This window comes from Hibiscus syriacus, unplaced genomic scaffold (genome assembly GCF_006381635.1).
Source record: "Hibiscus syriacus cultivar Baekdansim isolate YM2019G1 unplaced genomic scaffold, ASM638163v2 tig00111398_pilon, whole genome shotgun sequence".
In the NCBI taxonomy this organism is placed as follows: Eukaryota; Viridiplantae; Streptophyta; class Magnoliopsida; order Malvales; family Malvaceae; genus Hibiscus; species Hibiscus syriacus.
This window is the reverse complement of record NW_024063081.1, coordinates 2,137,837-2,152,324: the sequence shown is the minus strand read 5'-3', so window position 1 is coordinate 2,152,324 and position 14,488 is coordinate 2,137,837. Positions and strand designations below refer to the sequence as shown.

General features: G+C 33.0%; 1 protein-coding gene across 2 annotated transcripts; it reads left to right on the top strand.

The window, feature by feature from the left end:
- The first annotated feature begins 9,780 nt into the window (after positions 1 to 9,780).
- On the top strand, positions 9,781 to 13,714 carry LOC120161271 (BTB/POZ domain-containing protein At2g04740). 2 transcript variants are annotated; one of them, XR_005519468.1, is made up of 6 exons: positions 9,781 to 10,271; positions 11,424 to 12,183; positions 12,413 to 12,449; positions 12,538 to 12,671; positions 12,923 to 13,021; positions 13,175 to 13,314. XR_005519468.1 is itself a non-coding variant. In XM_039171544.1 (5 exons), exons 1-5 carry the CDS (start codon positions 9,797 to 9,799, stop codon positions 13,524 to 13,526), a joined length of 1,758 nt encoding a protein of 585 aa, XP_039027475.1. In that variant the 5' UTR covers positions 9,781 to 9,796; the 3' UTR covers positions 13,527 to 13,714. The 2 variants fall into 2 exon arrangements, 1 of the variants encoding a protein (XP_039027475.1); XM_039171544.1 differs by lacking the exon at positions 12,923 to 13,021 and having other exon boundaries at positions 13,175 to 13,714.
- The last annotated feature ends 774 nt before the right edge of the window (positions 13,715 to 14,488 follow it).

Here is a 14,488-nt window from a genome sequence, read left to right as displayed (position 1 = left end):
GCCATGAGTTGCTCCCCCAGTCGTGTCTGGTGGTCACAGGTTGACCGTGATTAGAACCCCACAAGTTAAAGTCTTGACACCAAAGAATGAGGTGGCAGTGAAGCAAGAAGCGCTGCTATGCTGTATTTGGCAGCCACCCTTTTCGCCACTACCGCTGCTTCTTCCGCAAATGCCGGAGTCATCGATGACAAGAAGAGGTTGGTAACAACTGAAGCAAAACTTTGGGAGAGCTTACACTGTTGAATTTGGAAGCTGCAAATTCCCTGAGAACTTTAGGTGCCTGGATCTTGCAAAACAAAAGGTTCCAACTCTCCTCTGGAAATGGTGAAGAGATCCCAGTTGACCATTTCATCACTCATTGCAAGCCCAATCACCACCGAATGAACTATAAATAAAGGTTTGATTTTGCCGTTAAACTCATCCATGTTCACATGTCATGGTTGTTATAAATCAATCAACGTGTGTATTTTAGTGAATATCAGTAGTACAACACAGAAGCTGTCGCTGCTGTTCCAATTCATTGATCTGAATTCAGTATTAAATAAAAGGCTAGAAATCGTCCGGTAACTGAGTTTGGGTTGATGGCATGGATGGAAATTCTTGAAAACAGGTGGTTTTCCATGCTAGAAATATAGATAATTTGATAAGGAAGGTCGATAAAATAGTTTTCACGGCGACAATTATGAAAAAATGACTATTTAAAGAGATAAAAAGCAACGGTGAGGACGCGTTTAATCCCCCCATCATAAGTTCAATATCTAACATAATGTGAAAATAATAAAGATAAAATGTATAATTATAATAAATTTTTATATTTTTTAACTAACACGTTAATTTCTCCGTAAATAATAACGGAATGTGACTTGACCATATAATTTAAATAATTAAATAATTTGATCGAAAATTAAAAGATCATTAATCATATTAGAATCCACATGATTAAGTGGTCACAAATGTAAATTACCCTCGGAAAAAAATAAGTTGACCCAGATTTTGCCCATCATTAATTATATATTCTTGTTACAAGTTTAATTTTCATTTACATTTTATGTATATTCCTCTTAATATATACGTTTAATTCTAGCACATATTTTTATATGAAAAATTGATAGTAGATCAAACTTGTGATGTCATTATTAATATTTAGTGTAGAAATTTGAAAGAGAATTTGAATTCTATTATTACATTAATACCATGTTGATTTCATTGTAAAATATAAGAAATGGTAATAAACTCAAACTGATAGTAAAAAATTGAATACTTTTCATATGAGAATTCAAAGAAAAATTATATAACATTAAATTATAATACTAAAAATATAATTATAAATTAGTTAAAAATCTAAATGTAATTTAATTACAATACAATATTTATAAAACATTAGTTTTTAGGGTAAACTATACCATTGACCACCTAACTATTTACCTCTTTTATTTTAACTAGCGATTTTTCAATTTTGTCAATCGAGTCATCTAACTATTTAAATTTTATCAATCAAGTCACCTATCATTAAATATTAACGGAGGAGATGATGTAACCGCTGAAGTTGGGGTTTGAACCCAAGACGTGAGGAGAGAAAGCAAATACCCTAACCATTGGGTTGCACCATTCAAATAACAAACCTGTCACGACATAATATATATAGTTAATGACAATTAAAAAAGGAAAATGACTTAATAAGAACTCTAATATAGAATAATTGAATAATACGATAATATACATACACATACACATACACATACACGTACACATACACATACACATACACATACACATACACATACACATACACATACACATACACATACACATGCACATGCGCATGCGCATGCGCATGCTCATACACACACATATATTATAACTGATTAATATGTGAATGCATTTTATTTATATTTTAAATCATTTTAAAGAAAAAATACAAATACAAATAATTTTAATATATTATAATTGAAATATAATGAAGAATTTCGTAGACTTAGAATTTTCCTGATAGTTGCGGGCTTATCCTAATAAGCATTTTAACTTATGATTTGACTTGTTTATATCCCGGTTAGACTAAGAATTTTATATTTTATTATTTATTCATTATATATTTGAAAAAAAATTAGGGCAAATTTGATTATATTGAATTAGTCTGTTTTAATATAGAGTTATTAAATAAGATTAGAATTCGATCGACGTTGTAATATTTTAAAATATAAGATACGATACATTTCAGTTCAATAAAATTAGAATAATGAAGACAATTTATTAATTTAAAATAGGTAAAATGATAAATTTCAATTATAACCTATTAAATTCACTTTTATTTTAATTTTTGCATTAAATGTGATTTAAATATAAATAAAACATATTCATTTATTAATCAATCATAATATTTGTTTATATATATTTTATATTTTCATATTATTCAATTATTTCATGTTTGAGTCATTATAAGGTCATTTATTACCATTAACTATATTATAAATTATATAGATTATGTTCTATACATTAGATAAATTTAGTGGTCTAGTTTAGTGGTTAGGGTGCTTAATTTTTCGGCTTGTGTCCTAGGTTCAAAACTCACCAATAGCGGTTATTGATTTAATTTATTTTACATTCATTGGTGACACGTGACACCATTTGATTGGATGAAAATTTTATTAAAAAAAATATTAAAAAATCCAATCACACAGTGACACAAGTCATCATTGGATTGAAGATTAAATTTATTGAATTAAATAAAAATTAGGACCAAATAAATAGAATATGTAAGTAATGAGGACTAAATGTGTAATTATATAAATGTTATTAACTGACACATCATCTCCTCCGTTAATATTTAACTGTGGGTGGCTTGATTGACAATATTTAAATAGTTAGGTGATCCTATTGACAAAATTGAAAAATCGGTTAAGTAAAAGGGGTAAATAATTAGGTGGTCAATGATATAGTTTACCCTAAAAACTAATGTTTTATAAATATTATATTTTAATTAAATTACATTAGATTTTTAACTAATTTATAATTATATGTTTAGTACTTTATACTTTAATATTTTATAAATTAATTTAATGATGTTCATCATTAATGATATTCATCCGTGCTCGTCGAGCATGGCAACAACATCTGAATTCAAATTTTTAATACTTTATAAATATTTTAAAATTTTAAATTTATCAATTTATAATTTTGTAGTGTTTTTTAGTGTTTTATAAAAAAATATTTTTAAATTTTTTAATAATAATCTTAAATTTTTATTTTTAAAAAGATTGAACAAGCACTCAAACTTCTAATAAAATTAATTATGTCTTCAAATTCATAAAAAAAAAATCAAATATATCCTAGAAGTCGACTTAAAAACCCAATTCAATCATTCTGTCATATTATTATTCGGATGTGAATTATCACGTCAATATAATAGATTACAACGTCAACATAATGAACTATCATGTCAACATCTGTCATATCAATATCATAACAATAAATGTTAATCAAATAAAAACTTAATGCAATTAAAAAAAAATAAAAGACAACATTATTGATTTAAGTTTATTTCAAGAACAAAATAACTTCTTAAATATATTTAATAACACATAAAAATTTAAATCATAATATATTTAGATTAAAAGTTCATATATAATACTTATAAGTATGAGAACACCAATCTGAAACCTCAGGAATTGGAGACATCAATCTTTGCCAACTATTTTTCTCATATAATAAATTTCCAGAAATTTTCTTTTAGAAATAACAACACATTAACTGTATCATAAAAAGAAAATATGAAGAATGGATACAAGTGTACATCCAGAAAAATAATACACTCATCCTTGTACCCTACCAATAAAATTAATAAATTACAATCTGAGAAAACCCTTAATTACATAATTAAGATATACATATGGTTTTCTGGAAACGTTCCTTGAAACAAGGCCATTATTAATAAAAATAAAATAAAACCATACCTAACATAGTCGGTTCAGTTATTTAAAGGGACCCTTAAACTAAAACTAGCATTGACCCAATGTTAGTTTGTTTGCTAGGGTTAAGGTGAAGGAAAAGGAAACCATTCCGTATATATAAAATGGGCATAATGTCAAAAAAAGCCCTTAATGTTTATTAAATATTCATTTTGACTTTTTTTGTTGGTATTACGGCCGCTAACGTTTCATTTTTTTAGATAAAAAGCCCCTTTTTGAATTAAAATTATTAGTTAATAAATGGTTAACGCTCTAAAATAGGGGCTTTTAATCTTAAAATGAATCGTTAGGGGCCAAAGTGCTCCAAGAAAAAAGAATGAGGGTCAAAGTGGCTATTTGACAAACGTTAATGACTTTTTCACCCTAAAATGAAACGTTGGGGCCCAAAATGCTCAAAAAAAAGGAATATGGTCAAAATGACCATTTTAGTAAACGTTGGTAGCTAATTTTGATATTATACCTATAAAAATAAAGGTTAATTATTTAGTTATAACTGTATGACTTGACTGTTATAGACGATAAATAGAATGATCTAATTATAATTAAAAACTAACTAAATGACCCATTTGTAACTTTTTAAAATTCATTGACTCAGTTATAATTTTACTAATAATTAAATGACCTATGGTGTATTCTATCCTAAAATTAAAAATAAAAATAACAAGGGTAAAGGCAGCATACCAAAGGTCATTTAACCGTACACATATTATCGTTTTAGCTATTAAACTTTAAAAAAATATTAAATAATCGTTAAATTTATGAAACTGTTATAAAATGATCATTAAATTTTATAAAATTGTTATAAAATAATTATTAAATATAATCAAACTATTACAAAATAGTTATTAAATTTATTAAACTTTTATCATTGTTATAAAGTTGTAGTGATAATTTTATAGCAGTTTGACTGATTTAATGATCAGTTATATATATATATATATATATATATATATATATTTTAAAATAGTACTTAAAATAATTTTTTAATTAATATGGGATAAGTACAATGTAATATATATTTAAAGACCTTTAATCATTTAAAATTAAACGCTCATAACCGAGTGATATTAGTGATTAAGGAATTATTATTATTTTTTGAGGTCCCGAATTCTAAACAATGATATTTGAATATAGTTGAATGAGCTGGTGTAGTTTATCCAAACAATAATAACGGAAAACGCTCGTCGTCTTCTTGGGAACACCTTTCTTCCCTTTTACCTAGCTAGCTTCTTACATTATTTATTTAATTTTATCTTGAACTTGTTTTGCGTTAAGTCCTACACAACAACAAACCCTCCCCATTTCTTTCTCCTTTGACAAGTCCATAATCCCTTCCTTCCATTTCCACATTTCAAATTGTGGTTTGAATCATGAAGAAGAGGAAGAAATACGATGTTATCGGTTGCTTGCAAGAGACGGAAATGCTTTCTAGCTTGGCCACATACTGATCAGTGGTCGAAAAGTTTGGCTCGTTAGAAGATTTATCGGTATTTTGGAGGTGAAGAATTTATTTATCTATCCATCCATCTATATATATTCGAAATTTTTTCTTTGGCGTACATGGGAAAGCCAGGCATTTTTTCCTGTTCTGTTCTGGGTTTGTTTTCTTCTTTTCTTTCATCACGTGATCCTTTTCTTGATAATGAGAATTTTAAACATGTATGTATGTAACTCTCTTGTTAAAATTAAGCAGATTCGGCAGATATGTATTCAGAACCAGAGATTCATTTTCCCTGTTCTTTTTGCATCAACATTCATATATGATTGCAGATATACTACAGAAAGGAAAATGTTTCAGTACCATCCCACGTTCTTGTCATTTGATGATGTTACGAAAGGTATATTTGTTTAATTTTTTTTTAATTCGTTGATAATAAATATGCATTCATTTTATAAATATAATTGTTTGAATCTGAAATTTCTAAGGAAATTGAAATTCAATGAAAATAGTCTCAAAATTGCAGAATAGTGTGGCCTGCAGCTAGCTCCTACATAATGTGGTCTGTTGGTACAGTGTTAAATCGAAGCTGACGAGAATTTAAGCAAAACCGGTACAGTTCTGCATCAGCGTCGGCGTCGCTTTCACTGCTAATTAATTCAACCTTCACCCACCTTCTTAATTAATTATTAATTAACATAAGCGGCCCTTCAGATTAAATGATTCCAACAATCTTTTCTTACTTTATTTCCCCAAATAATGTAACTAAGATGAGATTTCTTATATTACAACTACACAATATAAGTAAATTAATTTATGTTCATAAACATAATTTAATAAAAATTACCTACTTCTTTAATTTTTCTAGGATTGTAGATCAATTCCTATATTTAGTATTAATAAATTAAAAGTGAGGATTTCTAAAGAGAGAAAAACATGGCAACATTTGTTTACGTGGAGTGTGTCGGATCCTACCAAAACAACACGGCTAGCATTGCGCCCGAGGATTAATTTCTTTGACTTTCAGTATTTCATTTTCATTTATCCCTATGATTGTCTCTATTTTTTCTTAGAAAAACTATTACATCGATGAAGTCACGCACAGTTAATTAAATATTCATAAAGTTAAAAAAATGGTTGTACATGTATAATGTACTATAAATTATATACGCCACATTATCAACTTTATTGGTAGAAATAAATGAATTATATCAATTGTTAACAATTCATTTTATTTGGTTTGGATATAGAATCATAATCGATGGTCATACGATTGTTGGTCGGTATTTGTGTACTCTACTCTCATAAGGTAGGAAAAGAGTGAAAGAATGGTTAAAGATGGTTGAGGTAGGTTCTAGCCGGTTTTTCTCGATCTTGATCGAGAAGTTTTATAGTGACGTTTACTGTCAGTGTCAAGTATAAGATAATTGTGACTACTCCTAGATTGACAAGCTTAATAGATATGAGCAGTTGATAGATTTAACATTGATAGATCATTTGAGTTTTATGAGGGGTGCACAACTCTTAAGTCTTTATTCTTGGAGGTGGGGTTCCCTGGAGCACCTGATATGCATAGAGCAACCTTGCAAAAGAGATTTGAAAGAGGTATGACATTTGTCCTCTCTTAGTCGAGAGAACACTGTAGAATGACTTGACCTGAGATTTATCTGTTGAAGCTTTATTGGCATTTAATAGACCGTTCTTTTAAGAAACGTCACAATGATTATTTTTTGAACAACTTGCAGGCTTAAATACGCGGTGTCTTGTGCCTAATGTAGTGGAATGGTGCGACGTTTTGACTGTTGGGGACATGTTTTATTCAACTATTTAAGAACGATTCGAGTAACAACCCTAAATCCCATTGTTTATATTATGCTCTTGTATTGTTGCAAAATCTCAATAAAGTTTTCTTTGTTTTTCGCTTGAATTAGCTTGCAATGGTTATGAAAAAAAGTAGCATGAATGATGTTAAGAAATTAGAGGAGAAAGGAGAGGTGAACCAGTGGATGGCGGGACATTCGAGTGCAAAACTCGTTGACTTGAGGTTAAGAATTTATTTACTGAGCCATTTGATATTATGGGAGAAGTACGAATTTGAGTGTATTGTTCCCTGTGATTCGTAACATATGAGTGATTATGACGATGGATAAATAGGGACCCATAGTGGTTTATCTCCCACTCTTGTTTTGGAGGTCGAATTTTATTTTTCATGTGCACAACTTTGTGAGTGATGTATTGAAACTTATGGAGTAGCTCCGGGTCAATTAGTCGGGGTTTCTTGGAGGATTCTAGTAGGTTATTTAATTTTCTACTGGAACGATAAGTGGGTGCTTTCTGTGGCTATATTGCACAATTTGTTTACCCTCAATAATGTGGCTAAGTGTGGGAATATGTTCAAGATTAGGGAGCCTATTGTAAGTTGGACTATTAAATTGAGGCTGAGCTTGGATCATTCTAGATTCAGTAAAATGATTCAAAGGTTCCTTTGAGGGTTTGGATTCTCTCTCCGATGAAGTATACATGGTTAGTGGGCCAGGACCTCCATTCAAGGATTAGAAAATGAGGAGAGGAAGTAATTTGTTGTGTTGAAGAAAGGTGTATGGTTAGATTGCTGGATATAATCCCCATCTAGAATTTATTTTCATATATTTTCTTAAGAAAAATAACCCTAACGAGTTTAAGGTCGGAGATGATATGGTCGGTGGGGAATATCCACCAGGCATTCTCAGTTTTAGAGACGTGTGGTCGTACGAAGGTACAGATGAGTTTGTAAATATTACTAAAGGCAGTACCAGAGTCCAGGGGATTATGATACTCCACTCGCCTTTTTGTCATTGCCCTCAGAGACCTTGGTCAGATCGACAAACACCCATGGGTTTTTCCAGGGCTTTTGGGCCTGATGATGGGAACGTTTTGAAGAAGGAGATAAATCGAAGGTCGGAGGGCTTGCTTGACGATAACTTCGACAAGGTCGTTGGGTGTGGCGGCCGAATACTAGTTCGACTAGATGAACTGGACTATCCAAAAGGACATTCCCTAGTCCTCTTCCGCTCTATCTAGTTCCTAGAGAAAGTTAAAACTACCCTTGGTCGTTAACATGGAGGTAATCCTTCCAAGGTTTCAACAAATCTGAAGCTAGATTGCATGACAGAGTGTGATCCAAGCCTCAAAAGGATACTAAGTATGGATCTAGCCGTTGAATTTATGCAAGTTGGGAAAAAGATAAAAGCGGTTCCCCTTGAGCTTGTGGGTGAAATGGGGCATTTCGAGGTTGAGGTCAAGAAAGCACGATTTCAAAATGGTAAAAGGTTTTGGTGGACAAAAAATGGTTGTAGATGGGTGTGCTCCGGTTTCTAAGTCTTATTGTTTGGGCATTTTTATTATAATCTTATGTCGTGCACTTGTAGCTTCCTTTAAGGGGTGTCTAAAGGAATTGTTGATTTTAGGTCTCTTTCGAACTTCTGCAGGCCCTGCTATGCGGAAGTTTCTAAGGTACTTGGCGAGACTACCAATATTAGCGGAGGATAAGCTTGACTCTACCTTTGTAAAAACTTCTTCATGGGGTAGTAAATGGGAAGAAGCGATTGGGACTAAGAAGTTCAAATTGTAAGTTTCAAGTTCTATGAACGTGACATTGAAAACGGAGTTGAAATATGCAAAGCGAGAGCTTACAATTGCTTAAAGTGAGGCTCAAGAAGGTAAATGAGCTCAAAGGTAAGTTACTGATGTTAAAAAGTATGTGACAGAGGCCTAGAAAGATGTGGCAAAGCTGCGACACTAGAAGGGAATATCGAGTGTTGAGAATCTCCGTTTGGGGTCTACAAAAGTCGAGATGGAGAAGTTATCCAATTGAACGATAGGAAAGCTTGGAGAGGTTTACTTCAACTTCAAATTAGTTTTTAACACCCAAATTGATAATTTAGATGACGAAAGGATCTGATTGTGCATTACATTTTTTGAGCATTTTTAATATGATTCTATGAAAAAATATATATTCTTTTTTAGTCTTAAATAAAATCAGAACAATTTATAAATAAAATTATTTGAACACAGATTATTTACAAAGAACAATGACATTTTTTCTGTAGCAACCATTGAAACGTGAAACTATTCGATTACTACATTGAGGAACAATTAAAAAGTGAATCATAGTTTGAAATGTGGGGTGCAATTAACCCAAATTATTATCTAAAACATCAAAAGGTATTATTAGTTGTGTTTAACGAGACAATTAGGACAAATTGCAAGAAATCCAGAAGTAATGATCTATAAAAAAAAGAGGCCCAAAAGACAGATCTCCCTCCATCCACCCGCAATAAGAGCCCAAGGCCGAAACACATACAGAAAAATTTCTCTCCCCACAGCCACAACAATAGCCATTACAGTTTCCCAAATGCCCTCACCACCTTCACCTTATTTCTCGGAACTCGACGACATAGACCTTGACGCCTCTGACTTCACCGCCTCCGTCCCACTCAAAAAGGTTCCCAACGGAGACATATTCGAGGCCTCCCGTGCCGGTGACGTTGACCGTCTCCGTTATCTGCTCGAGTCCGGCGTCAACGTTAACGCCCGAGATAATTGGGACTCCGTTGCCTTGTACTATGCTTGCTTAGCTGGACACTTGGATGCCGCCCGTATGTTACTGGAGAATGGGGCTATATGCTCCGAGCATACCTTCGATGGGGATAGGTGTCACTATGCTGCTTTGAACTTGAAGGTTAGGAAACTTCTCAAGGCTTTCGAGGCTCGTCCGCCGCCTCTTGGACCCTTGCAGGGTGCCCTCAGAGATACTTTCTTGAGCTGTGAGGCTAATCGGGGTTTTATCGACCAGGCTACTGAGAGTGGGCTACATTTCCAGGTTTCGGGTCAGTTTTACTTTTTACTTAATTCTGGGTTTGGGTTTATTTGGATCAAGCTGATATGCTACTTAATTTAGTGGTGAAATGTGGCTTGACTGATTTTTGTCGTATTGCTGCTTTCCACTTTGGAATTGCTTGATGAATGCTGTTAGTTTAGTGGAGTTTGATGCATTGGTGAATCACGGTTACAAAACCAATGTGAAGTTCGAAACTAAATTTTCTGAATTTATAGGGGAGAAAAGAAAAGGGAAAGGCTTCATAAATAGAAGTGGTTTATAGAATGAAAAGTAACTTCTTTTCACTAGGGTTAGATAAAAATTTAAAACTAAGTAATGTGCCAATGAATTTACACAATTACGGGGAATTGAATATCTATCGTTGCTTCTCATATATAATTATTGAAAGATTTCAAATTGTGGGCTAAGAATTTCTTCTCTTTTTTTCTTGATTTGGCCGAGTAATTTCTTCATTTCACTCATTTTCTCTTCATTTTTTCCTAATTAAATTTGCATCAATAATTCAAGATTGAAGAAATGGTGTCTTGTGTTTCCAACATCTTGATTTTCTTTTACCCCTGATGCTAAGATTTGAGAATGGTTGTAAGTTATATGGTGTTGTGATCCACTTTGAGGATAATTGACTTCTAAATGCTTGGGGATACTTATCCAAAATATAAACCAAGGAATTGTTAGGGCCTGGTGGTATTTCATAAGTTTCTATCAGCTCATGGTTATTAGTTTTGAGTAAAATTTTTAAATCTTTCGTGGAATGGAGCTATTAGACCCTGTCCCCCCTCCACCCCACCCCCATTTTCTAAAGTGAACATCTAGCATGAATGGCTCAAAATTTCTTTATATTTAGCCATCAGAGGCAATCTGTTTTCTTAATGAAGTAAATGTGAAAGCTAGCTCTGAAAGAGCACTTTTGCTTCTCCTATATTTGCATTTCAATCGTTGTTGAAAGCTTTGCAAGTATGAATATCAGAAAATAACGGAACACTGAAATCTTTGATGAAATCTCAAGTCAATTGCAATTTTGTAGATGTTGCTTTGTTAATTTATTGGGTCCCAAAATATCAGCTCATTTTCGTTGCAAGTATTGTTCGTCTGAGAAAAATATGCATGTGTGTGTCTGACACGACCTTGGATATTGATTCAGGTTTTGCATCGAATGGGGCATCAAGTTCCTATTATTTCCCACCAGATGTTGTATTTTTTGTGCAAGGCAGACCCATTGAGGCTCATAGAGTTATTTTAAGTTCCCGCTCTCCATTTTTTAGGAGAAAGTTTGAAACAGACTGGAAAGATCGCAATGAAGTGCGATTTTCAAGAGAAAAGTTGTCTTATCCTGCTCTCTATAGTCTCATCCACTTCTTTTATTCTGACAGACTAGAGGTTGCTGTAGATGATATGGAGGATCTTGTGAGAATTTGTAAAGTATGCAAATGTGAATCGTTACAAAGGATTCTAGAGAAAGAACTGATTCACCAAAAATATGCTGAATACAAAGCATTGAGAGATGTCGACAACTCTCAAAAACGGTTTATTTTACAGGGCCTGTCCCTTCCTGAGGAAGACCGGCTTCCTGCTTCCTTGCATCGAATCCTTCAAATTTCACTGGCACAGTCATCCAAGGAAAACAGCCTAGACATTGGTGTTGACAGATTACTGCCTCATGTTGGTGCTATGCAGTTAAGTGACTCTCTAGATGATCTTGCAGATATTTGTGTAAGAGTTGATAAAAGGATTTTCCGTTGCCATCAAGTTGTTTTAGCATCAAGATCAGAATATTTTAAAACAAGATTGACTCGTATGAAAGAATTTCATGAAGGGAAAGATGCATTACCAAGCGATACCCTTCCATATCTTGAAGAACGTGGTTTGAGTGCTGAGGCATTTGAGAAAATGATCGAGTATATGTAAATATTTTCCTCGCCTCTAACTTCTTACTTTCTACTTCAGTAGTTAGTACTGTAACTCAAATCTAGGGTTTTGTTTTTCTAAAATAGTACAAAGTATTTAGAAATTGGTTCTATTAATTGATATTCTTTTAGGGATGGTCAAGTGTGCTTTAGTTAATGTATGATTTTGTTCTTCATACTCTGTCATAACTACATGCAACTTATAATAGCTCCATAACTTCTTCAGGTACACTGATGGTTTGACAGATATAGATCCAGATCAGGTATTTTGTATTGTCTTAGGAAAATGGTTTATATATATATATATATATATCAGTTAAAATTTAACTTTTAACTTTTCCAATTAATCAGGCGGAAGAAATGTTTGATGCCGCTTCTCGCTATCTATTATTTCCTTTGAAGCGTGCTGTAGCTGATGTACTGCTGCCACATCTAGAGATGGTCTCACCAGCTGAATTGTGCCATTGGCTGATGCTATCTGACATGTATGGTTTATCTACCTTTTATTTCCTCTGAAGTCTGAAGTATGAGATCAATGTATTATTTTATTAAACATTATTTGAATGGGTAATTATCATTAAATTAGAACTCTTTCTGGTCTAGGAATGGATTTTGTACTTGCGTGGCTTTAGAATGAAAGTGCAGTAATGAAATGATTTGTTTGCTTGTTAAATGGAGCTTTGGGAGTTGTAGACTCTTTACATGCAGCTTTACTTGGTCTGCTGGAATGTTTCAGCAATTGCTTTCCGGTGTGTAGGTAGGCCGTTTAGATTCTGATATTATCTCATAGAAGTGGTGCATCTTCCTTAACAGAACAATTGAATCAAAAGATTAGGTACTGAGTTCAAAACTGGTTTAAAGTGTTTTCTTTTCTTTTTTGGTCGGAACTTTTGTACCTGTCTAAAGATAAACTAATGTCATTATCAGCCTTGGCCTAGCCGTTATGGATATAAATGTTTTTTATTTCAGAATTTTAATTCACGTGTAGGTATGGTGTTCTGAAGATACGAGACTATTGTCTAGATATGATTGCTTGCAACTTTGAGACATTTGCGGACACATGTGAGTTCCGAGCAATGCTTTTGACACTGCCACCACCATCTGGAGATTCATCACTCCGGACGACAGTTCCAAGTGCCCCAGGAGCTGTGATTAATACAGACCAAGCCAATCTTCTTGATGATCTTCGAGAAAAATGGCTTGAAGCTGAAGGTGCTGAGCTTGACGAGAGGGATGAAAGTGCTCTACTTTTTGATAAGCGCCTAGAGATGCTTATGGTTGTTGCAGAACAAGAAAAATCTCTCCCTTCAGCTGCTGATGGCCATGATTATGTTACATAAGCTCTGTTTTCTTTTCATCATCTTGTCTTTGCTTGATATGAACACCATGGATATTCTCTTTCTTTTTACCTCTCTATAGTATATTTGATAGAAAAATAAGCATCTCATTTGTAGCATGGTGTATTTCTTAGTACAAACAGTTTTGTGTGTTTTTATAATTTTTTTAATATATAAGAAAGAGTGTTTTTATACTTGATAACACTTTTTTATGAGAAATTACGACATTAAAAAAAGAGAAAATAACCTCAGTGACCAAAAATCCCATATAATATACGATTTTAACAATTTTTTCCGGATTTGCCAAAATGATCAACAAAATCGCAATGCGATCGCTAATTCGTAACGTGATCTCCATTATCGTAAATTCGCGTTGCATTTCGCGTTGCAATAGTTGAAAATCGCGTTGCGATGATCTACAGTATCGTTGCGATTTTCTCAATTCGCAATGCGAATAAGTAAATCGCAACGCGAATTGGGAAAATTGCAATGCGATACTGACTATCGCAATGCGATAATACAAAATCGCAACGAGATACTGACTTTCGCAACGCGATTCTGACTTTCGCAACGCGATTTACATAGCGTCATTCGTATTAACGCGTATTTTTTTCAAATTCCAAACACGAATTTTTTCTTAATAAATCGGAAACTGAACCGTCCACAGTAATCGCAACTCATAACCTCAAACCCAAAATCACAACACTCAGTCCCATCTCCATCTCTCACTCTCTACGTCGAAATTCGTCCCCATCTCCGAAGATTTCCGTCCCCATCGCCGGCGAAATCTCTCACAACCATTCACAGTCAAAAATCCCTCACAATCATTCAGAAATGGAAAATCAACCTCCGAGGGTTAGTTTTGTTTTATTTTTATTTTGAAATTTTTGCATTATTTTAGGTTTTTCATATTGAGATTGATGATAAGTTTACTTGTAATTTCAATAATAGATTAACCATTTCAC